The sequence below is a fragment of the Acomys minous genome (genome assembly GCF_964271855.1).
Source record: "Acomys minous genome assembly, chromosome: 1".
In the NCBI taxonomy this organism is placed as follows: domain Eukaryota; kingdom Metazoa; phylum Chordata; class Mammalia; order Rodentia; family Muridae; genus Acomys; species Acomys minous.
Window position 1 is genome coordinate 139,787,073 of NC_140483.1, and position 24,525 is coordinate 139,811,597.

A 24,525-nucleotide genomic window follows, 5' to 3' on the forward strand; every position below is an offset into this window, starting at 1 on the left:
ATGGTGGTCTGGGATTGGAGGAATTATGTGGTCTGATTTTGGGGCAAGTTCAGGATAGGTAGGATTTTTTCCCCTATAGGGCAGGACGTGTCTACTCTCTCACTTCCAGGCTGGTGGCCAGTTAGGGAAGTCTCTGGGGTGGGTGACTTGGCTGGTGGAGCTCATCAGGAGGGGGCTTGGGGTCCCCTGTGCCTCAAGGGGTCAGGTCTGGCCTTAGGGGCCAGAGATCTCCAGAGTGGGGCTTATAAGGAGTCTGTGAGCTCTTCAGGGAAATCCCTTCTGCCAGGTGGGAATAGCCAGCATTAACAAACCAAGGTTTTGTGCATGTTCAGCTAACACTCCATCAACTGAGCTACAACTTCAGTAAATTGTAATTTGGTTTAAGGTAGAAATATGTACTTGAGAATCATCCTTGTAAGGAGAGTAGTAGACTGTGCTTAAATAATGCTAGTTGTTTGACAGCTTCCCAAATTCAGAAGTTCCAATCAGCATGTGCCCATGTCACAATCACAGTGCATTAGGTGCCATGCAGCTTTCCTGGGTAATTCTTCTGTCATTTAACTCCAAGCTCTTTCCATCTCCTGATGCTACCTGTGACCTCTAAGGTTGCATGGAAGAACAGTCGCATTCTGGTAGCATTGAGGATAGTTTAGGGTTAACTGTAAAAGTTGATACCACTGAACAGAAGGATCCACTCACCTGGTCCTTACTCAGCTGCAAGAGAAACTGAGAAGTAGAGCCCCCTGATATGCCTTGGGAAAAGAAATACATGTAATTAGGCAAAGAGTTAGCATTACACTTGAGAGGTGGGGGGAACTTCCTCCATAATTTAGAGAGAGTAGAGGAGGCCCAGGATAGAACACACAGAAGCTTGACATTTAGAATTGGGTAGAGAATAAAAGAGGGATCAAAGGAATGGAGGAGGAAGAGCTGGAAGGTGTTAGGTGAGTGGGAGACAGTAAGAGTCTGATAGCCACTTGTAATCCCAGCATCAAGAGGCTGATGCAGGAGGACCACAGCTGCTGCATAGTGAGTGCCCACCTCAGAAATACTAAAACCAGGGCTTGGGGCAGGGAAGAAGCCCAAACCCTCAAGTTTTGTGTTATAGAAGGCAAGAAAGTTTTTCAGTAAGGGGGTTGTCTGGCACGTGAAATGATGCTGAGATGTTAAGGTGCTGGTAATTATTGACAACTTTGAGAAGTGGTTTCTACCTTCCAGGCTTTAAGCATCTTTGGAAGGAAAGGGATTTAAAGGAGTAGGGGAAGAATTCTAATTAGACTGCATGAGAACTCCAGATTAGGTGTAAATTAGGTATAGTCACGAACAGGTGAAAGTCATTAGCAGTTTTGTCTACAAGTACAAACAAGTATTTGTATTCATCCCCCTCTTTCTTTTTTGGAGTCAGGGTTTCAATATTTAGACCAGGATGGCATGAAATATGACATATAGACCAGGCTGGCCTTAAAATCACAGAGACATGCCTGCCTGTACCTCTTGAGTGCTGGAATTAAAGGGGTGCATCACCATGCCTGGTGGGCTGGAAGTGTGGCTCAGTAGTAGAACACTTATTCAGAATAGAAAAGGGAGTGAAAAAAAAGAAAAGGCTGTGAAGACTGAAAATGCAGCAGTCTGGGAGAGTGAGTTTGGGTCTTGTTCTTTTCTGGTCATGTCGGATCAGGGTTCTGAGTGTCTGTGTTTCAGTGTCATTTCTATCCCTAGCTTTCCTAGAATACCCTGCTAGGACTATACTGAATATTTCCTGTGCCTTTAGTCTGCATCTTAATTCCTTGTTTTGTAGCACAGATTCCTAGGTTTGGTGTCTTGTGTTGTTTGATTTGAATGGTGTTGTCATAATCATTCATTTCTTCTTTATTAACTGGATGTAATAATTCCTTAGCTTTCAATCATTGATATACTTTCTTTCAGTTGGTACATTGTGATGCTTTGCATTGCACTTTTTATTTGGTCCATTGAATCTTTGAGCTTTGGGTCTTGGAAAAATGAGTGGTGTTGTTCTTAGAGGGAACTCAGATTCGGTTCACAGCACCCACATGGCAGCTAATAACTGTTACAACCTTAGCTCCATGGGATCAGTTGTCTTCTTGTCTCCTCAGGCACTAGGCGTGCATGTGATCTCTATAAGTATATGCAGGCAAGACACTCTACACATGAAAGACAAACGAATCCTTAAAAAGAAATGAACAATTGAGAATCCCACAGTTCTCTCACCCACAGTAGCTAAAACTTTGCATCCTTGTCATTCCAACCATTCTAGTACTGTTGGGTTCAGTTTGGAAGAGCTACTAACTTTTGGAGGAGTTATGCTGCCTTGCTTTTTTCATATTTCTTGGCCTTTTATGTTGCCTGTGTACACCTGTAGGTGGCTAGCACTGGCTTCAGCTGGAAGTCTTAGCACCGTTGAGGGTTCAGTCCCTAGTACTACTGAGCAAACTGCTGTAACAGCAATAGCATCAAAACAAACCAGATAGAGGAAATACAATAAAACTCCACAAGACCGTATGGAACCAATAAATATGAAAATATGAGGCTAAAAATTGATACTGGAGCTGGTGAGATGGCTCATTTGGTAAAGGTGCTTGCTGCCAAGCTTGGCACTTGTGCTTAATCTCCAGGGTCTACATGGTGGAAGGAGAGGACAGCAAGTTGTCATCTGACCGCCACATGTAATTTGTGTGCACACATATACACATAAATAAATATATGTAACAGAATTCAAACGATACTGTGTTTGAACAATTAAACATTTAATTACATTTATTTAATAGTAGCCAGGTGTGGTGGCACACATTTTTAATTCCGGTGCTTGGCATGGAGAGGCAGGGGGCTTAAACCTAGCTGGGTTACAGTGTGAACTCAAAGCAAGCAGAATGGCTTTATGGCCTGGACTTGATCCCTGGACCACATAGTGGGAGAAGGGAACTCTCTTTTCTAAAATTGTATGGTGTTCATAGACACACTTAATAAATAGATGTTTAAAAAAAGGAACTGAAAAAATAAGATCAAGGAGTGTGGTAGAGAAATGGGAAGAAAACTTAAAGGAAAAATGAGGGTTGCTAAGATGGCTTAGCAGTTACTGCTCTCGCAGAGGACTCATGTGACTAGCAACTGTCTATAGCTCTAATCCCAGGGGGTCCAACACCCTCTTCTGTCTTCTGAAGACACCGGGCACATATGTAGTGCGCTGACACACACTCAGACAAACAAACAAAAGAAAAATAAGTACATTTTTAGTAAAAATATGTTAAGACAAGAGGAAGTATGAAGAGGAAACAAGTAATACTAACTGATATTACACTCTGGATCATCGAGGCGGCTCAGAGTAAAAGCATTTGCTCTGCAAGCCTGGTAACTTGAGTTTGATCCCCAGAACTCAAAATGAAAGGAGGGAATTGACTGTTGCATATATGCAGAGACACATGTGCACCATGTTCATGCCATCACTCCCTCCTTACACACACACGGGCACGCACACACACACACTCACACACACTCACACACACTCACATACACTCACATACACACATGCGCACACACACACACACACACACACTCGTTAAAGCCTTTAAGCATATAGTTCCCCAGAGATGTCCTCCAAACAGACAACTTCGGCTAGTGTTTCTGCTACCTCCTAGTAACCCAGTAAGTTAGGACTCTATGGATGAATGAATCTGATCTTGAGGTCAGAGCCCTCATGAGCCAGTCACCTCCTACATGCTGTGTTATGGACACTAACACATTTAGAACAAACCTTCAACAGTAGAAGTTCAGGAGAGATTTAAGACCTACAAGTCAACTGTAATGCAACCCCAGCACTGAGTACTCATCTCTGAGTTCAAGGCCAGCCAGCTCTACAGAGCTGGTTCCAGAACCCAGTAGCTGAGGCAGGAGAATCATTGCTTGTTTAAAGCCACATCATCTATATAGTTGTAGTCTGGGTTACATTGTGAGACTGTCTTAAAAAGTCAAGTAAAAATCTAAGCTGTGACAAATAGGTATTTAAAACTGCGTATTTAAGGTGATTTCCCTGGGCTTAATCTGTTTTTAAAGAGGCACTGACAAACAGTAAATCTTTAGCAAGTGATTTTGGTTAATATCATTTTAACATGATAACAGGTCCCCATTATCTGTTCCTGAGATGTGATAAGCTTCAAAGATGGAAATACTTAACAGCCCTCACATATAACTAGGGCTGGGGTGTCCTTCACTTAGTAGAGGAATTGCCTAGTATGCACAAAGCCCTTGTTGTGATTCCTCGCAGTGCGTAAACCAGGTTTGCTGGGGGAATACCTGATTCTAGCATTCTGAAAATTGAGGTAGAAGAATCAGGAGGTTAAGGTTATTCCCAGCCACATAGCAAGTTTGAATCTAAACTTGGTAGACCCTGCTTCACATGACAACAAACAAAACAACAAAAAAGGAAATCCTCCAAAACCAAACCCATGTAATTAGAAACTTGAAATCATTGGATCAAACTGGATGTGTTGGCATATATTTGTAATTTCAGGTTGAGATACTCTGCGAGACACTATTACTCACCCCTGATAGGGACATGACAGTAGACAAGAAGTAAGGATACCGCCAAACTGTGATTAGATGATTAGTGGTTTAAAGTCCAGATTCATTTTTTAAAAAGTTTCATTTACGTGTATGAGTGTGAGCCTGCGTTAGTTTATGTGTACCATGTGCATGCTGGACTCTCTGGAAGTCGGAAGAAGGCATCAGATCCCCTAGAAGTGGAGTTATATGTGGTTGTGAACCACCATATGGGTCTGGAAATTGAACCCGGATCCTCTGCAAGAACAACAGTGCTCTTAACAGCTGAGCCATCTCTCCAGCCCCAAGTTTAGGCCCCCCCTCTAGTTTCATTCGTTAGTAATTGTCCTTTGTTCATATCAAATGCTAGAGTTAGTTCAAAGTAATTAATCTGTGTTTCAAAGTAGTCTTCCTTAAAATATTTAGAGTGAAGATACATTATGGGAAGTTGCAATCATAATTTTGTTTTTCTTTTAAGCTATTAACAAAGTGGGGGTGGGATGTAGCTCAGTTAGTATAAAACTTGCTTAGCACCAAGCACTGTATACAACCAGGTGTGGTGGTACAAGAGAATCAGATTGTTTTTCCTCGACATGGTTTCTCTGTGTAGCCCTGGCCATCCTAGAACTGGCTCTGTAGACCAGACTAGCCTTGAATTTAGAGATCCACCTGCTTCTGCTTCCCTAGTGTTGGAAAGGCATGCACCACTACTGCCCAATTGAGAATCAGAAATTTAAGGTCATTCTCAACTATACAGTGAGTCTGAGGCCAGCCTGGGATATGTGAGACTCCACCTTAATAAAAAACAAACACAAAATAAAATGTTATTTTAAGAAAGACTCTTTGGAATAGCAAGTTACAGAGTTTTAGTCCTTTAAATAATGAAAATTATTATTCACCTTAATATTTAGGGAGATTCTTACCTCTGAAGACGATGCTGGGGCCAAGATACGATAGTCAAGTTGCCGAAGAAAACCGGTTTCATCCCAGTATGCTCTCAAATTATCTAAAGAGTCTGAAGGTAAGAAGCAAAGCTCTTAGCTACTAATGCAGTGCTCCCTCTTGGCTTTGTTCTTCAAGGGCTTTTCTGTAAGTGAGGGATATGTGTGTGCACTTGGGCATAGAAGCCAGAAGACACTCTTCAGGCGCTGTTCACTTTTTTGTTTTTGAGATAAGATTTTTCTCTGATAGATTCCTTTGCATAAACATATGCATATATTTTAGGAAGCTACTACAGTAGGTTTCCGTATGATTTCTGAAACGGCCTTTAGTGTTAGTTGTCCCTCCCCAAATTCCCTCCCTTTCTTGTTCCTCCCCTCCTCTTCCCTATTTATTTCTTGTATTCTAATTTCTCTTTTATTTCTCCATAACATTATATTCTATTTTTCCTTTTTTGGGAGATCCTCTCCTCCCCACAGGGTACCCTTACGAGGTACCTAATTTCTATGGTTATTCAGATTGTAGCACATATATTGAAAACTTAAAACTAATATCCACATATAAGAGAATATCATATAATATTTGTCTTTTTGGGTCTGGTTTACCTCACTAAGGATCAATTATTCTAGCTCCATCAATTTACCTGCCAATTTAATTCTTTAATTAGCTGAATAATGTTCCGTTGTGTAATTGTACCACATTTTCATTATTCATTCATCAATTGACAGACATGTAGTCTATTTCTAATTTCTGACTATTATGAATAGAACAGCACTGAACATGCATGAGTAAAGTGTCTATGCAGTAGGATGTACAGTTCTTTGGCTATATTATATACTCAGGAGTAGTATGGATCTTAAGGTAGAGTGATTCCCAGATGGCTGAGGAATTGCCACCCTGATTTTATAGTGACTTGCACCAGTTGGCACTGCCCCAGCAATGACTATCCATTCTGTTTCCTAGCATCCTCACCAGTATGTGCTGTGATTTGTTTTATTGGTCTTGGCCGTTCTGGCTGGCATAATATGAAATCTCAAAGCCATTCTAATTTGCATTTCCCTGATGACTAAGAGTGTTGGACATTTCTTTCTCAGCCATTTTATTTCATCTTTTGAGAACTTTATACTTAGTTCTGTACCCCACTTTTAAATTAGTTTATTTCCTTGATGTTCAGTTTTTAAGTTCTTTATGTATTCTAGATAATAATCCTCTATCAGATGTATAATTGGTAAAGATTTCCCCATTCTTTGTCCTGCTACTTTGTGATAGTGTTCTTTACCACACAGAGCTTTTCAGTGTCATGAGGTCCCATTTATTAATTGTTACTCTTAGTGCTTATGCTGTTGATGTCCCGGTAAGAAAAATCCTCTGTGCCAATGAATTCAAGCCTACCTCCTACTTTCTCTTCTGTTAGGTTTAGGGTATAAGGTCTGGGTTGAGGTCCTTAACCCATTTTGAGTTGAGTTTTGTGCAGGCAATAGGTACGGGTTTATTTGCATTCTTCTACAAGTGGTTATGCAGTTTGACCAGCACCATTTGTTGAAGATGCTGTTTTTCATCCACAATGTATTTTTGGGTTTGTAAAAAACTCAGGTGTCTGAGCTGGATGTGGTGGTGCACGCTTTTAATCTCAGCACTTGGGAGGCAAAGGCAGGGGGATCTCTGTGAGTTCAAGGCCAGCCTGGTCGACAAAGTGAGTTCAGGAGGACCAGGGTTACGCAGAGAAAGCCCTGTCTCAAAAAGTGAGATGAAACACAACCAAACCAAGCAAAAACAAAAACTCAGGTGTCCATTGATGTGTTGGAATGTGTGTCTGTTTTTATGCCAATACCATGCTTTATTATAATAGCTCTGTAGTACAGTTTGACATAGAGGAAGTGATTAACACCAGGATTGTTTCAGTTGTCTTGTTCTTTTCTTTCCCTCCCTCCCCTTCATTTATATGTTTGTGTGTGTGTGTGTGAGTTTGCAAATGAAATTGAGAATGTTTTTTTTCAATTTCTGAAAAATTGTGTTGAATCTGTAGACTGCTTTTGGTAGGATGGCCACTTTCATAATATTCTACTGATTCATAAACATGGACTTTTTTTCATCTTCTGATGTCTTCCTCATTTTCTTTCTTCAGTGTCATAAAATTTTAACTGTACCAGTCTCTCACTTTCTTGGTTAGAGGGTTTTTGTGAGACAGGGTTTCTCTGTGTAACAGAGCCATGGCTGTCTTGGACTCACTTTGTGGACCAGGCTGGCCTCCAACACATAGATCTGCCTGCCTCTGCCTCACAAGCACTGGAATTAAAGGCATACGCCACCATGCTCGGCAATATTAATTTTGAGGCTAATGTAAAAGGTACCATTCCCTGATCTTTCTCAGTATATTTGTCATTTGTATATAGAAAGGTTACTGGTGTGTGTGTGTGTGTGTGTGTGTGTGTGTGTGTGTGTGTGTGTGAGAGAGAGAGAGAGAGAGAGAGAGAGAGAGAGAGAGAGAGAGAGAGAGAGAGAGAGAGTTAATTTTGTATATTACTTTATACTGCTACTTTGTTGAAACTGTTTATCAACAGTGAAAATTTCCTGATGGAGGGTTTAGGATCTTTTGTATATTCAATCATATCTTCTGTAAATGAGGATCCTTTGACGTCTCCCTTTCCACGTGTGTTACCTAGCTCTCCTTTAGTTGTCTTACTGCTCTAGCTAGGACTTAAGTGCTATATGGAGTGGGCGTAGAGAAAGTGAACATCCTTGTCTTAGTCCTGATTTTAGTGGAAATGTTGATGTTGGCTTGTTGGTATGTCATTTGTTTTTTGTTTAATCTTCCCTAGACAGGGTTTTACTGTATACCCCTGACTGTACTGAAGCTTGCTCTTGTAGACCAGGATGCCCTTGAACTCAGAAATTGGCCTGCTTCTTCCTGGAGTACTGGCATTAAAGGTGTGCGACACCACCACTTGGTAACCCTATGTCCCTTGTATCACTAGTCCCTCTTGAACTTTTGTCTTGAAGGAATGTTGAATTTTGTCAAAGGCCTTTTCTGCATCTGATAAGGTGATCAGGTAGTTTTTGTCTTTCCATGTGTTATGTGGTAGATTTACATTCATAGATTTGTAGGGCCTTTGGTAGGTTACCCAATTCAGTTTCAGTTTCCTTGATTGATTTTTCTTGATAGTCTTCCAAATTATGTGTACAAATATTTTGAATGATCTGGAACTCAGTTCAGGCATAAATTTTTTTTCTCTTTTCCTTCTATTTTACTATTTATTTTGTGAATTTTTGAATAGTGTCTCATGTGGCTCAAGCTACTAGCAGAGTTGCTGTGTGACAGCTGAGGAGGACCTTGTGCTGTGTGACAGCTGAGGAGGACCTTGTGCTGTGTGACAGCTGAGGAGGACCTTGTGTTGTGTGACAGCTGAGGAGGACCTTGTGTTGTGTGACAGCTGAGGAGGACCTTGTGCTGTGTGACAGCTGAGGAGGACCTTGTGCTGTGTGACAGCTGAGGAGGACCTTGTGTTGTGTGACAGCTGAGGAGGACCTTGTGCTGTGTGACAGCTGAGGAGGACCTTGTGTTGTGTGACAGCTGAGGAGGACCTTGTGCTGTGTGACAGCTGAGGAGGACCTTGTGCTGTGTGCAGAGCTGAGGAGGACCTTGTGCTGTGTGACAGCTGAGGAGGACCTTGTGCTGTGTGACAGCTGAGGAGGACCTTGTGCTGTGTGCAGAGCTGAGGAGGACCTTGTGCTGTGTGACAGCTGAGGAGGACCTTGTGTTGTGTGACAGCTGAGGAGGACCTTGTGCTGTGTGCAGAGCTGAGGAGGACCTTGTGCTGTGTGACAGCTGAGGAGGACCTTGTGCTGTGTGCAGAGCTGAGGAGGACCTTGTGCTGTGTGACAGCTGAGGAGGACCTTGTGCTGTGTGCAGAGCTGAGGAGGACCTTGTGCTGTGTGCAGAGCTGAGGAGGACCTTGTGCTGTGTGACAGTTGAGGAGGACCTTGTGCTGTGTGCAGAGCTGAGGAGGACCTTGTGCTGTGTGCAGAGCTGAGGAGGACCTTGTGCTGTGTGACAGCTGAGGAGGACCTTGTGCTGTGTGCAGAGCTGAGGAGGACCTTGTGCTGTGTGACAGCTGAGGAGGACCTTGTGCTGTGTGACAGCTGAGGAGGACCTTGTGCTGTGTGCAGAGCTGAGGAGGACCTTGTGTTGTGTGACAGCTGAGGAGGACCTTGTGCTGTGTGCAGAGCTGAGGAGGACCTTGTGCTGTGTGCAGAGCTGAGGAGGACCTTGTGCTGTGTGACAGCTGAGGAGGACCTTGTGCTGTGTGCAGAGCTGAGGAGGACCTTGTGCTTTGTGACAGCTGAGGAGGACCTTGTGCTGTGTGACAGCTGAGGAGGACCTTGTGCTGTGTGACAGCTGAGGAGGACCTTGTGTTGTGTGACAGCTGAGGAGGACCTTGTGCTGTGTGCAGAGCTGAGGAGGACCTTGTGCTGTGTGACAGCTGAGGAGGACCTTGTGCTGTGTGCAGAGCTGAGGAGGACCTTGTGCTGTGTGACAGCTGAGGAGGACCTTGTGCTGTGTGCAGAGCTGAGGAGGACCTTGTGCTGTGTGCAGAGCTGAGGAGGACCTTGTGCTGTGTGACAGTTGAGGAGGACCTTGTGCTGTGTGCAGAGCTGAGGAGGACCTTGTGCTGTGTGCAGAGCTGAGGAGGACCTTGTGCTGTGTGACAGCTGAGGAGGACCTTGTGCTGTGTGCAGAGCTGAGGAGGACCTTGTGCTGTGTGACAGCTGAGGAGGACCTTGTGCTGTGTGACAGCTGAGGAGGACCTTGTGCTGTGTGCAGAGCTGAGGAGGACCTTGTGTTGTGTGACAGCTGAGGAGGACCTTGTGCTGTGTGCAGAGCTGAGGAGGACCTTGTGCTGTGTGACAGCTGAGGAGGACCTTGTGCTGTGTGACAGCTGAGGAGGACCTTGTGCTGTGTGCAGAGCTGAGGAGGACCTTGTGCTTTGTGACAGCTGAGGAGGACCTTGTGCTGTGTGACAGCTGAGGAGGACCTTGTGCTGTGTGACAGCTGAGGAGGACCTTGTGCTGTGTGCAGAGCTGAGGAGGACCTTGTGCTGTGTGACAGCTGAGGAGGACCTTGTGCTGTGTGACAGCTGAGGAGGACCTTGTGTTGTGTGACAGCTGAGGAGGACCTTGTGCTGTGTGACAGCTGAGGAGGACCTTGTGCTGTGTGCAGAGCTGAGGAGGACCTTGTGCTGTGTGCAGAGCTGAGGAGGACCTTATGCTGTGTGACAGCTGAGGAGGACCTTGTGCTGTGTGACAGCTGAGGAGGACCTTGTGCTGTGTGACAGCTGAGGAGGACCTTGTGCTGTGTGACAGCTGAGGAGGACCTTGTGCTGTGTGCAGAGCTGAGGAGGACCTTGTGCTGTGTGACAGCTGAGGAGGACCTTGTGCTGTGTGCAGAGCTGAGGAGGACCTTATGCTGTGTGACAGCTGAGAAGGACCTTGTGCTGTGTGCAGAGCTGAGGAGGACCTTGTGCTGTGTGACAGCTGAGGAGGACCTTGTGCTGTGTGACAGCTGAGGCGGACCTTGTGCTGTGTGCAGAGCTGAGGAGGACCTTGTGCTGTGTGACAGCTGAGGAGGACCTTGTGTTGTGTGACAGCTGAGGAGGACTTTGTGCTGTGTGACAGCTGAGGAGGACCTTGTGCTGTGTGCAGAGCTGAGGAGGACCTTGTGCTGTGTGACAGCTGAGGAGGACCTTGTGTTGTGTGACAGCTGAGGAGGACCTTGTGCTGTGTGACAGCTGAGGAGGACCTTGTGCTGTGTGACAGCTGAGGAGGACCTTGTGTTGTGTGACAGCTGAGGAGGACCTTGTGCTGTGTGCAGAGCTGAGGAGGACCTTGTGCTGTGTGACAGCTGAGGAGGACCTTGTGCTGTGTGCAGAGCTGAGGAGGACCTTGTGCTGTGTGACAGCTGAGGAGGACCTTGTGCTGTGTGACAGCTGAGGAGGACCTTGTGCTGTGTGACAGCTGAGGAGGACCTTGTGTTGTGTGACAGCTGAGGAGGACCTAGTGCTGTGTGCAGAGCTGAGGAGGACCTTGTGCTGTGTGCAGAGCTGAGGAGGACCTTGTGTTGTGTGACAGCTGAGGAGGACCTTGTGCTGTGTGACCGCTGAGGAGGACCTTGTGCTGTGTGCAGAGCTGAGGAGGACCTTGTGCTGTGTGACAGCTGAGGAGGACCTTGTGCTGTGTGACAGCTGAGGAGGACCTTGTGCTGTGTGCAGAGCTGAGGAGGACCTTGTGCTGTGTGACAGCTGAGGAGGGCCTTGTGCTGTGTGACAGCTGAGGAGGACCTTGTGCTGTGTGCAGAGCTGAGGAGGACCTTGTGCTGTGTGACAGCTGAGGAGGACCTTGTGCTGTGTGACAGCTGAGGAGGACCTTGTGCTGTGTGACAGCTGAGGAGGACCTTGTGCTGTGTGACAGCTGAGGAGGACCTTGTGCTGTGTGACAGCTGAGGAGGACCTTGTGCTGTGTGACAGCTGAGGAGGACCTTGTGCTGTGTGACAGCTGAGGAGGACCTTGTGCTGTGTGACAGCTGAGGAGGACCTTGTGCTGTGTGCAGAGCTGAGGAGGACCTTGTGCTGTGTGACAGCTGAGGAGGACCTTGTGTTGTGTGACAGCTGAGGAGGACCTTGTGCTGTGTGCAGAGCTGAGGAGGACCTTGTGCTGTGTGCAGAGCTGAGGAGGACCTTGTGCTGTGTGCAGAGCTGAGGAGGACCTTGTGCTGTGTGACAGCTGAGGAGGACCTTGTGCTGTGTGCAGAGCTGAGGAGGACCTTGTGCTGTGTGCAGAGCTGAGGAGGACCTTGTGCTGTGTGACAGCTGAGGAGGACCTTGTGCTGTGTGCAGAGCTGAGGAGGACCTTGTGCTGTGTGACAGCTGAGGAGGACCTTGTGCTGTGTGACAGCTGAGGAGGACCTTGTGCTGTGTGCAGAGCTGAGGAGGACCTTGTGCTGTGTGCAGAGCTGAGGAGGACCTTGTGCTGTGTGACAGCTGAGGAGGACCTTGTGCTGTGTGACAGCTGAGGAGGACCTTGTGCTGTGTGACAGCTGAGGAGGACCTTGTGCTGTGTGACAGCTGAGGAGGACCTTGTGTTGTGTGACAGCTGAGGAGGACCTTGTGCTGTGTGACAGCTGAGGAGGACCTTGTGCTGTGTGACAGCTGAGGAGGACCTTGTGCTGTGTGACAGCTGAGGAGGACCTTGTGCTGTGTGACAGCTGAGGAGGACCTTGTGTTGTGTGACAGCTGAGGAGGACCTTGTGCTGTGTGACAGCTGAGGAGGACCTTGTGCTGTGTGCAGAGCTGAGGAGGACCTTGTGCTGTGTGACAGCTGAGGAGGACCTTGTGCTGTGTGACAGCTGAGGCGGACCTTGTGCTGTGTGACAGCTGAGGAGGACCTTGTGTTGTGTGACAGCTGAGGAGGACCTTGTGCTGTGTGACAGCTGAGGAGGACTTTGTGTTGTGTGACAGCTGAGGAGGACCTTGTGCTGTGTGACAGCTGAGGAGGACCTTGTGCTGTGTGACAGCTGAGGAGGACCTTGTGTTGTGTGACAGCTGAGGAGGACCTTGTGCTGTGTGCAGAGCTGAGGAGGACCTTGTGCTGTGTGACAGCTGAGGAGGACCTTGTGCTGTGTGCAGAGCTGAGGAGGACCTTGTGCTGTGTGACAGCTGAGGAGGACCTTGTGCTGTGTGCAGAGCTGAGGAGGACCTTGTGCTGTGTGCAGAGCTGAGGAGGACCTTGTGCTGTGTGACAGCTGAGGAGGACCTTGTGCTGTGTGCAGAGCTGAGGAGGACCTTGTGCTGTGTGACAGCTGAGGAGGACCTTGTGCTGTGTGCAGAGCTGAGGAGGACCTTGTGCTGTGTGCAGAGCTGAGGAGGACCTTGTGCTGTGTGACAGCTGAGGAGGACCTTGTGCTGTGTGCAGAGCTGAGGAGGACCTTGTGCTGTGTGCAGAGCTGAGGAGGACCTTGTGATGTGTGACAGCTGAGGAGGACCTTGTGCTGTGTGCAGAGCTGAGGAGGACCTTGTGCTTTGTGACAGCTGAGGAGGACCTTGTGCTGTGTGACAGCTGAGGAAGACCTTGTGCTGTGTGCAGAGCTGAGGAGGACCTTGTGTTGTGTGACAGCTGAGGAGGACCTTGTGCTGTGTGCAGAGCTGAGGAGGACCTTGTGCTGTGTGCAGAGCTGAGGAGGACCTTGTGTTGTGTGACAGCTGAGGAGGACCTTGTGCTGTGTGACAGCTGAGGAGGACCTTGTGCTGTGTGACAGCTGAGGAGGACCTTGTGCTGTGTGCAGAGCTGAGGAGGACCTTGTGCTGTGTGACAGCTGAGGAGGACCTTGTGCTGTGTGACAGCTGAGGAGGACCTTGTGCTGTGTGACAGCTGAGGAGGACCTTGTGCTGTGTGCAGAGCTGAGGAGGACCTTGTGCTGTGTGACAGCTGAGGAGGACCTTGTGCTGTGTGATAGCTGAGGAGAACCTTGTGCTGTGTGACAGCTGAGGAGGACCTTGTGTGTGTGACAGCTGAGGAGGACCTTGTGCTGTGTGCAGAGCTGAGGAGGACCTTGTGCTGTGTGACAGCTGAGGAGGACCTTGTGCTGTGTGACAGCTGAGGAGGACCTTGTGCTGTGTGACAGCTGAGGAGGACCTTGTGCTGTGTGCAGAGCTGAGGAGGACCTTGTGCTTTGTGACAGCTGAGGAGGACCTTGTGCTGTGTGACAGCTGAGGAGGACTTTGTGCTGTGTGACAGCTTAGGAGGACCTTGTGCTGTGTGCAGAGCTGAGGAGGACCTTGTGCTTTGTGACAGCTGAGGAGGACCTTGTGCTGTGTGACAGCTGAGGAGGACCTTGTGCTGTGTGCAGAGCTGAGGAGGACCTTGTGCTGTGTGCAGAGCTGAGGAGGACCTTGTGCTGTGTGACAGCTGAGGAGGACCTTGTGCTGTGTGACAGCTGAGGAGGACCTTGTGTTGTGTGACAGCTGAGGAGGACTTTGTGCTGTATGACAGCTGAGGAGGACCTTGTGCTGTGTGCAGAGCTGAGGAGGACCTTGTGCTGTGTGACAGCTGAGGAGGACCTTGTGTTGTGTGACAGCTGAGGAGGACCTTGTGCTGTGTGACAGCTGAGGAGGACCTTGTGCTGTGTGACAGCTGAGGAGGACCTTGTGCTGTGTGACAGCTGAGGAGGACCTTGTGTTGTGTGACAGCTGAGGAGGACCTTGTGCTGTGTGCAGAGCTGAGGAGGACCTTGTGCTGTGTGACAGCTGAGGAGGACCTTGTGCTGTGTGCAGAGCTGAGGAGGACCTTGTGCTGTGTGACAGCTGAGGAGGACCTTGTGCTGTGTGACAGCTGAGGAGGACCTTGTGCTGTGTGCAGAGCTGAGGAGGACCTTGTGTTGTGTGACAGCTGAGGAGGACCTTGTGCTGTGTGCAGAGCTGAGGAGGACCTTGTGCTGTGTGCAGAGCTGAGGAGGACCTTGTGTTGTGTGACAGCTGAGGAGGACCTTGTGCTGTGTGACCGCTGAGGAGGACCTTGTGCTGTGTGCAGAGCTGAGGAGGACCTTGTGCTGTGTGACAGCTGAGGAGGACCTTGTGCTGTGTGACAGCTGAGGAGGACCTTGTGCTGTGTGACAGCTGAGGAGGACCTTGTGCTGTGTGACAGCTGAGGAGGACCTTGTGCTGTGTGACAGCTGAGGAGGACCTTGTGCTGTGTGACAGCTGAGGAGGACCTTGTGCTGTGTGCAGAGCTGAGGAGGACCTTGTGCTGTGTGACAGCTGAGGAGGACCTTGTGCTGTGTGCAGAGCTGAGGAGGACCTTGTGCTGTGTGACAGCTGAGGAGGACCTTGTGCTGTGTGACAGCTGAGGAGGACCTTGTGCTGTGTGCAGAGCTTAGGAGGACCTTGTGTTGTGTGACAGCTGAGGAGGACCTTGTGCTGTGTGCAGAGCTGAGGAGGACCTTGTGCTGTGTGCAGAGCTGAGGAGGACCTTGTGTTGTGTGACAGCTGAGGAGGACCTTGTGCTGTGTGACAGCTGAGGAGGACCTTGTGCTGTGTGACAGCTGAGGAGGACCTTGTGCTGTGTGACAGCTGAGGAGGACCTTGTGCTGTGTGACAGCTGAGGAGGACCTTGTGCTGTGTGACAGCTGAGGAGGACCTTGTGCTGTGTGCAGAGCTGAGGAGGACCTTGTGCTGTGTGACAGCTGAGGAGGACCTTGTGCTGTGTGACAGCTGAGGAGGACCTTGTGCTGTGTGCAGAGCTGAGGAGGACCTTGTGCTGTGTGCAGAGCTGAGGAGGACCTTGTGCTGTGTGACAGCTGAGGAGGACCTTGTGCTGTGTGACAGCTGAGGAGGACCTTGTGCTGTGTGACAGCTGAGGAGGACCTTGTGCTGTGTGACAGCTGAGGAGGACCTTGTGCTGTGTGACAGCTGGGGAGGACCTTGTGCTGTGTGCAGAGCTGAGGAGGACCTTGTGCTTTGTGACAGCTGAGGAGGACCTTGTGCTGTGTGACAGCTGAGGAGGACCTTGTGCTGTGTGACAGCTGAGGAGGACCTTGTGCTGTGTGCAGAGCTGAGGAGGACCTTGTGCTGTGTGACAGCTGAGGAGGACCTTGTGCTGTGTGACAGCTGAGGAGGACCTTGTGTTGTGTGACAGCTGAGGAGGACCTTGTGCTGTGTGACAGCTGAGGAGGACCTTGTGCTGTGTGCAGAGCTGAGGAGGACCTTGTGCTGTGTGCAGAGCTGAGGAGGACCTTATGCTGTGTGACAGCTGAGGAGGACCTTGTGCTGTGTGACAGCTGAGGAGGACCTTGTGCTGTGTGACAGCTGAGGAGGACCTTGTGCTGTGTGACAGCTGAGGAGGACCTTGTGCTGTGTGCAGAGCTGAGGAGGACCTTGTGCTGTGTGACAGCTGAGGAGGACCTTGTGCTGTGTGCAGAGCTGAGGAGGACCTTATGCTGTGTGACAGCTGAGGAGGACCTTGTGCTGTGTGCAGAGCTGAGGAGGACCTTGTGCTGTGTGACAGCTGAGGAGGACCTTGTGCTGTGTGACAGCTGAGGCGGACCTTGTGCTGTGTGCAGAGCTGAGGAGGACCTTGTGCTGTGTGACAGCTGAGGAGGACCTTGTGTTGTGTGACAGCTGAGGAGGACTTTGTGCTGTGTGACAGCTGAGGAGGACCTTGTGCTGTGTGCAGAGCTGAGGAGGACCTTGTGCTGTGTGACAGCTGAGGAGGACCTTGTGTTGTGTGACAGCTGAGGAGGACCTTGTGCTGTGTGACAGCTGAGGAGGACCTTGTGCTGTGTGACAGCTGAGGAGGACCTTGTGTTGTGTGACAGCTGAGGAGGCCCTTGTGCTGTGTGCAGAGCTGAGGAGGACCTTGTGCTGTGTGACAGCTGAGGAGGACCTTGTGCTGTGTGCAGAGCTGAGGAGGACCTTGTGCTGTGTGACAGCTGAGGAGGACCTTGTGCTGTGTGCAGAGCTGAGGAGGACCTTGTGCTGTGTGCAGAGCTGAGGAGGACCTTGTGTTGGGTGACAGCTGAGGAGGACCTTGTGCTGTGTAACCGCTGAGGAGGACCTTGTGCTGTGTGCAGAGCTGAGGAGGACCTTGTGCTGTGTGACAGCTGAGGAGGACCTTGTGCTGTGTGACAGCTGAGGAGGACCTTGTGCTGTGTGCAGAGCTGAGGAGGACCTTGTGCTGTGTGACAGCTGAGGAGGGCCTTGTGCTGTGTGACAGCTGAGGAGGACCTTGTGCTGTGTGCAGAGCTGAGGAGGACCTTGTGCTGTGTGACAGCTGAGGAGGACCTTGTGCTGTGTGACAGCTGAGGAGGACCTTGTGCTGTGTGACAGCTGAGGAGGACCTTGTGCTGTGTGACAGCTGAGGAGGACCTTGTGCTGTGTGACAGCTGAGGAGGACCTTGTGCTGTGTGACAGCTGAGGAGGACCTTGTGCTGTGTGACAGCTGAGGAGGACCTTGTGCTGTGTGACAGCTGAGGAGGACCTTGTGCTGTGTGCAGAGCTGAGGAGGACCTTGTGCTGTGTGACAGCTGAGGAGGACCTTGTGTTGTGTGACAGCTGAGGAGGACCTTGTGCTGTGTGCAGAGCTGAGGAGGACCTTGTGCTGTGTGCAGAGCTGAGGAGGACCTTGTGCTGTGTGCAGAGCTGAGGAGGACCTTGTGCTGTGTGACAGCTGAGGAGGACCTTGTGCTGTGTGCAGAGCTGAGGAGGACCTTGTGCTGTGTGCAGAGCTGAGGAGGACCTTGTGCTGTGTGACAGCTGAGGAGGACCTTGTGCTGTGTGACAGCTGAGGAGGACCTTGTGCTGTGTGCAGAGCTGAGGAGGACCTTGTGCTGTGTGCAGAGCTGAGGAGGACCTTGTGCTGTGTGACAGCTGAGGAGGACCTTGTGCTGTGTGCAGAGCTGAGGAGGACCTTGTGCTGTGTGACAGCTGAGGAGGACCTTGTGCTGTGTGACAGCTGAGGAGGACCTTGTGCTGTGTGCAGAGCTGAGGAGGACCTTGTGTTGTGTGACAGCTGAGGAGGACCTTGTGCTGTGTGCAGAGCTGAGGAGGACCTTGTGCTGTGTGCAGAGCTGAGGAGGACCTTGTGTTGTGTGACAGCTGAGGAGGACCTTGTGCTGTGTGACCGCTGAGGAGGACCTTGTGCTGTGTGCAGAGCTGAGGAGGACCTTGTGCTGTGTGACAGCTGAGGAGGACCTTGTGCTGTGTGACAGCTGAGGAGGACCTTGTGCTGTGTGACAGCTGAGGAGGACCTTGTGCTGTGTGACAGCTGAGGAGGACCTTGTGCTGTGTGCAGAGCTGAGGAGGACCTTGTGCTGTGTGACAGCTGAGGAGGACCTTGTGCTGTGTGACAGCTGAGGAGGACCTTGTGCTGTGTGCAGAGCTGAGGAGGACCTTGTGCTGTGTGACAGCTGAGGAGGACCTTGTGCTGTGTGACAGCTGAGGAGGACCTTGTGCTGTGTGACAGCTGAGGAGGACCTTGTGCTGTGTGCAGAGCTGAGGAGGACCTTGTGCTGTGTGCAGAGCTGAGGAGGACCTTGTGCTGTGTGCAGAGCTGAGGAGGACCTTATGCTGTGTGACAGCTGAGGAGGACCTTGTGCTGTGTGACAGCTGAGGAGGACCTTGTGCTGTGTGACAGCTGAGGAGGACCTTGTGCTGTGTGACAGCTGAGGAGGACCTTGTGCTGTGTGACAGCTGAGGAGGACCTTGTGCTGTGTGACAGCTGAGGAGGACCTTGTGCTGTGTGACAGCTGAGGAGGACCTTGTGCTGTGTGACAGCTGAGGAGGACCTTGTGCTGTGTGCAGAGCTGAGGAGGACCTTGTGCTGTGTGACAGCTGAGGAGGACCTTGTGCTGTGTGCAGAGCTGAGGAGGACCTTGTGCTGTGTGACAGCTGAGGAGGACCTTGTGCTGTGTGCAGAGCTGAGGAGGACCTTGTGCTGTGTGACAGCTGAGGAGGACCTTGTGCTGTGTGACAGCTGAGGCGGACCTTGTGCTGTGTGACAGCTGAGGAGGACCTTGTGCTGTGTGACAGCTGAGGAGGACCTTGTGCTGTGTGACAGCTGAGGAGGACCTTGTGCTGTGTGACAGCTGAGGAGGACCTTGTGCTGTGTGACAGCTGAGGAGGACCTTGTGCTGTGTGACAGCTGAGGAGGACCTTGTGTTGTGTGACAGCTGAGGAGGACCTTGTGCTGTGTGACAGCTGAGGAGGACCTTGTGCTGTGTGACAGCTGAGGAGGACCTTGTGCTGTGTGACAGCTGAGGAGGACCTTGTGCTGTGTGACAGCTGAGGAGGACCTTGTGCTGTGTGACAGCTGAGGAGGACCTTGTGCTGTGTGACAGCTGAGGAGGACCTTGTGCTGTGTGCAGAGCTGAGGAGGACCTTGTGCTGTGTGCAGAGCTGAGGTGGACCTTGTGCTGTGTGACAGCTGAGGAGGACCTTGTGCTGTGTGACAGCTGAGGAGGACCTTGTGTTGTGTGACAGCTGAGGAGGACCTTGTGCTGTGTGACAGCTGAGGAGGACCTTGTGCTGTGTGCAGAGCTGAGGAGGACCTTGTGCTGTGTGCAGAGCTGAGGAGGACCTTATGCTGTGTGACAGCTGAGGAGGACCTTGTGCTGTGTGACAGCTGAGGAGGACCTTGTGCTGTGTGACAGCTGAGGAGGACCTTGTGCTGTGTGACAGCTGAGGAGGACCTTGTGCTCTGTGACAGCTGAGGAGGACCTTGTGCTGTGTGACAGCTGAGGAGGACCTTGTGCTGTGTGACAGCTGAGGAGGACCTTGTGCTGTGTGACAGCTGAGGAGGACCTTGTGCTGTGTGCAGAGCTGAGGAGGACCTTGTGCTGTGTGACAGCTGAGGAGGACCTTGTGCTGTGTGCAGAGCTGAGGAGGACCTTGTGCTGTGTGACAGCTGAGGAGGACCTTGTGCTGTGTGCAGAGCTGAGGAGGACCTTGTGCTGTGTGACAGCTGAGGAGGACCTTGTGCTGTGTGACAGCTGAGGCGGACCTTGTGCTGTGTGACAGCTGAGGAGGACCTTGTGCTGTGTGACAGCTGAGGAGGACCTTGTGCTGTGTGACAGCTGAGGAGGACCTTGTGCTGTGTGACAGCTGAGGAGGACCTTGTGCTGTGTGCAGAGCTGAGGAGGACCTTGTGCTGTGTGACAGCTGAGGAGGACCTTGTGTTGTGTGACAGCTGAGGAGGACCTTGTGCTGTGTGCAGAGCTGAGGAGGACCTTGTGCTGTGTGACAGCTGAGGAGGACCTTGTGCTGTGTGCAGAGCTGAGGAGGACCTTGTGCTGTGTGACAGCTGAGGAGGACCTTGTGCTGTGTGACAGCTGAGGAGGACCTTGTGCTGTGTGCAGAGCTGAGGAGGACCTTGTGCTGTGTGACAGCTGAGGAGGACCTTGTGCTGTGTGCAGAGCTGAGGAGGACCTTGTGCTGTGTGACAGCTGAGGAGGACCTTGTGCTGTGTGCAGAGCTGAGGAGGACCTTGTGCTGTGTGACAGCTGAGGAGGACCTTGTGCTGTGTGACAGCTGAGGAGGACCTTGTGCTGTGTGCAGAGCTGAGGAGGACCTTGTGCTGTGTGACAGCTGAGGAGGACCTTGTGCTGTGTGACAGCTGAGGAGGACCTTGTGCTGTGTGACAGCTGAGGAGGACCTTGTGCTGTGTGCAGAGGTGAGGAGGACCTTGTGCTGTGTGCAGAGGTGAGGAGGACCTTGTGTTGTGTGACAGCTGAGGAGGACCTTGTGCTGTGTGACAGCTGAGGAGGACCTTGTGCTGTGTGCAGAGCTGAGGAGGACCTTGTGCTGTGTGTAGAGCTGAGGAGGACCTTGTGCTGTGTGCAGAGCTGAGGAGGACCTTGTGCTGTGTGACAGCTGAGGAGGACCTTGTGCTGTGTGCAGAGCTGAGGAGGACCTTGTGCTGTGTGACAGCTGAGGAGGACCTTGTGCTGTGTGACAGCTGAGGAGGACCTTGTGCTGTGTGCAGAGCTGAGGAGGACCTTGTGCTGTGTGACAGCTGAGGAGGGCCTTGTGCTGTGTGACAGCTGAGGAGGACCTTGTGCTGTGTGCAGAGCTGAGGAGGACCTTGTGCTGTGTGACAGCTGAGGAGGACCTTGTGCTGTGTGACAGCTGAGGAGGACCTTGTGCTGTGTGACAGCTGAGGAGGACCTTGTGCTGTGTGCAGAGCTGAGGAGGACCTTGTGCTGTGTGACAGCTGAGGAGGACCTTGTGCTGTGTGACAGCTGAGGAGGACCTTGTGCTGTGTGACAGCTGAGGAGGACCTTGTGCTGTGTGCAGAGCTGAGGAGGACCTTGTGCTGTGTGACAGCTGAGGAGGACCTTGTGTTGTGTGACAGCTGAGGAGGACCTTGTGCTGTGTGCAGAGCTGAGGAGGACCTTGTGCTGTGTGCAGAGCTGAGGAGGACCTTGTGCTGTGTGCAGAGCTGAGGAGGACCTTGTGCTGTGTGCAGACCTGAGGAGGACCTTGTGCTGTGTGCAGAGCTGAGGAGGACCTTGTGCTGTGTGCAGAGCTGAGGAGGACCTTGTGCTGTGTGACAGCTGAGGAGGACCTTGTGCTGTGTGACAGCTGAGGAGGACCTTGTGCTGTGTGACAGCTGAGGAGGACCTTGTGCTGTGTGCAGAGCTGAGGAGGACCTTGTGCTGTGTGACAGCTGAGGAGGACCTTGTGCTGTGTGACAGCTGAGGAGGACCTTGTGCTGTGTGCAGAGCTGAGGAGGACCTTGTGTTGTGTGACAGCTGAGGAGGACCTTGTGCTGTGTGACAGCTGAGGAGGACCTTGTGCTGTGTGCAGTGCTGAGGAGGACCTTGTGCTGTGTGCAGAGCTGAGGAGGACCTTGTGCTGTGTGCAGAGCTGAGGAGGACCGTGAGATCCCATTCCTTTTGTGTCCACCTACATGTACTAGGTTTTGGAACTGCCTTAGATTATATATGCCTCTCAATTTTATTGAAAATGAAGTTAGGATTTTAATACATTTTTAAACCCTTATCTTGTTTCTTTCTGATATCCAGGAAGAGAAATATACGTGCAGAGGCCAGAGGTTGATGTCTGATGTCTTCCTCTGTCATTCTCCAACTTATTTTTTTGAGACAAGGTCCTTCATTGAACCTGGAACTTGCTGATTTGGCTAGACTAGCTGGACAACAAAGCCCCGACGGCCATCCTGTCTTCACCTCCCAGCTCGGGGACCACAGGTGTGTGCTACCACACCTGCCTTTTTATGTGGGTGCTAGGAACCCGAACTCAGGTTCTCATGCTTGCATTAGCAAGCGCTTTGCCCGCTGAGCCATCTCCTCAGCTTGGGAATTGCATATAAGAATTGCATAAGAGTCTGTTTTCATTTCCCGGCTCCATGTAGCCCTGGCTGGCCTAGAACTTGCCCTGTAGTTTTTTTCCCCACTCTGAGTTTCCCTGGCTGACCTAGAACTCCTACTGTAGTACACTAGGCTGGCCTCGAAATCAGAGTTCTGTCTACCTCTGGCTCCTGAGAACTATTTGAAGGTGTGTGCTACCACGCCTGGCTTGTTTTCATTTTTTACTTTGCTTCTTTAAAAGCAATATAGTTCTAGGCATTAGTGTATTTTCACACAGTAGAAGAATGAATTAAGTAGAAAAGGAACACACATTTGCAGCACAAATGGCTTCTTACATAGTTTAAGGCTGAGATACACTACAGTGAATAGATATATAGAGGGGTTGTGACTACTTCGTACCTGGGGTGATGTGTTCTGGAGCTAGAATTGTGCTCTGTCAAAATAATGCTTTCTGCTTCTGAGCTTCAGGCTTCTGAGGACCAGAGATAGATATAGAAGAAAGTGGCAAATTTTCCTTTTTGAATTCATGCTTGGAATGTTGAGAGTGGCATCTGTTTTGCTTATACTTTCTGCCCTCCTTAGCTTAGGGTCATTTTTCTAGTGCCTGCTCAGCTCTTTATCTGGAATGCTTGGGTTCTTAGTTTAGAAGGTGCTTTCCACTGTCAGCCGTTGGGTAGCAGGGAGCGTGCAGGCTCTCTGTGGGGTGGGTGAACTCTAGTCCTGTCACCGCCTCATCTTGTTTGGAATAACTAGTGACTAGCAAATCTGCTTTTTGTTTTTTTAAAGGTTAAAATGAGCCTGTTGGTGGATCTGACAAATACTTCAAGGTTCTATGACAGAAATGACATAGAAAAAGAAGGAATCAAGTATATCAAACTTCAGTGTAAAGGGTAAGTTGTGAGTTATTGAGAGCGGAAGCTTTTGTTGAGGTTATGTAATCTCTTTTCAAAGCAGCTTTTTTTTTTCCTGTGTGTGTTTTCAGACATGGAGAATGCCCTACCACTGAAAACACTGAGACGTTTATTCGCCTGTGTGAAAGGTTTAATGAAAGAAGCCCACCTGAACTTATAGGTATGTTTGGCTTCCTTATGACAGTTCCCCAGTTTTTTTTGTTACAGAAATTCATGAACATACATAAGTAAAATAAAACTTCATACATAAGTAAAATGAAACTCCATAAACTCATTAATAACCATTTTGCTGATATTTTCATCTTTCCATTTATTTTAGTATTTAATTTTGTTATTGATTTTAATTAAATAATTGGTGTGCTTGCACGCACTTGTTTCTGTGAGTGTGTGTTTGTGGGTCAACACAGGAGGTCTCCCACTAATGTGGAGCATGACAGTTTGGCTGGAGTGCCTGGATGGTGAGCAGGGCTTGCCTGCTTCTGTCCCCAGTGCTGGGTTAGGGATTGTGCCGTACCCGGCAAAATACTGGTGCTGGGGATCTGAACTCATGCTTGTGTGGCAGGGAATTTTCTGACTGATTTATCTTCCCTGCCCCTTCCCCCCCCCCCCTTTATGTGCATTTTTTAAGGAAATTATAGATGTCATTTAACTAAGAGTATTTTAGTATCTCTTATTGTTGAGGAGTTTTGGTTTTTATATAATCACTATACAGTTACTACACCAAACAGAATAGTTACAAATTCCTTAATGTCACTTAAAACCAGTCTATCTTCAGATTTCCTCACTTAAACTATCTTTTTAAAATTTTGGTGTTTTGGGACAGGGTGGTCACACACAGAAAAAGAAAAGAAAACTGTAGCAACTAGATATTTCCTGCGTACTATGAAGCACACAGAGCCATCTACATAATATTCCTGTCTAAAGTGCTAGAATGCACTAGGAAATGAATTTAATTATGTTTCTAGACTAAATTCATGGGATATACAGTAGATAAAGAAACAGTTTATAGGTTGAATATCCAAATCTAATCCAAAATGCTTTTAGAACACAAACTCTTTGAATATAGTTATGATACCACAAATAGACAATTTCACACTATGAAACTTTGTTTAAAGTTTTGTAAGAGTAGTTCTACAACATTACTTTTAGGCTAGGTTTATATGAAACATAAATTAGTTTCATATTTAGAAGTGAATTTTCCAAAGTAAAATTTCCAAAATGGAAAAAAAAATTCAAAACATAAACCACCTT

The 24,525-nt window shown here is 49.4% G+C and overlaps 1 protein-coding gene across 4 annotated transcripts in view; it reads left to right on the top strand.

Moving 5' to 3' along the window:
- Nucleotides 1–24,525, top strand: part of RNGTT (RNA guanylyltransferase and 5'-phosphatase) — a 225,814-nt gene that overhangs the window by 7,671 nt on the left and 193,618 nt on the right. For 3 of the 4 annotated variants that reach the window (XM_084782758.1, XM_084782759.1, XM_084782756.1), the window contains exons 2-4: nt 5,466–5,575; nt 23,150–23,253; nt 23,346–23,434. In XM_084782758.1, coding sequence (XP_084638884.1) covers nt 5,466–5,575; nt 23,150–23,253; nt 23,346–23,434 — 303 coding nt within the window. Of the gene's footprint in view, nt 1–5,465; nt 5,576–22,060; nt 22,244–23,149; nt 23,254–23,345; nt 23,435–24,525 lie in introns of those variants that run through there. The other variant, XM_084782757.1, reaches the window with a different exon arrangement.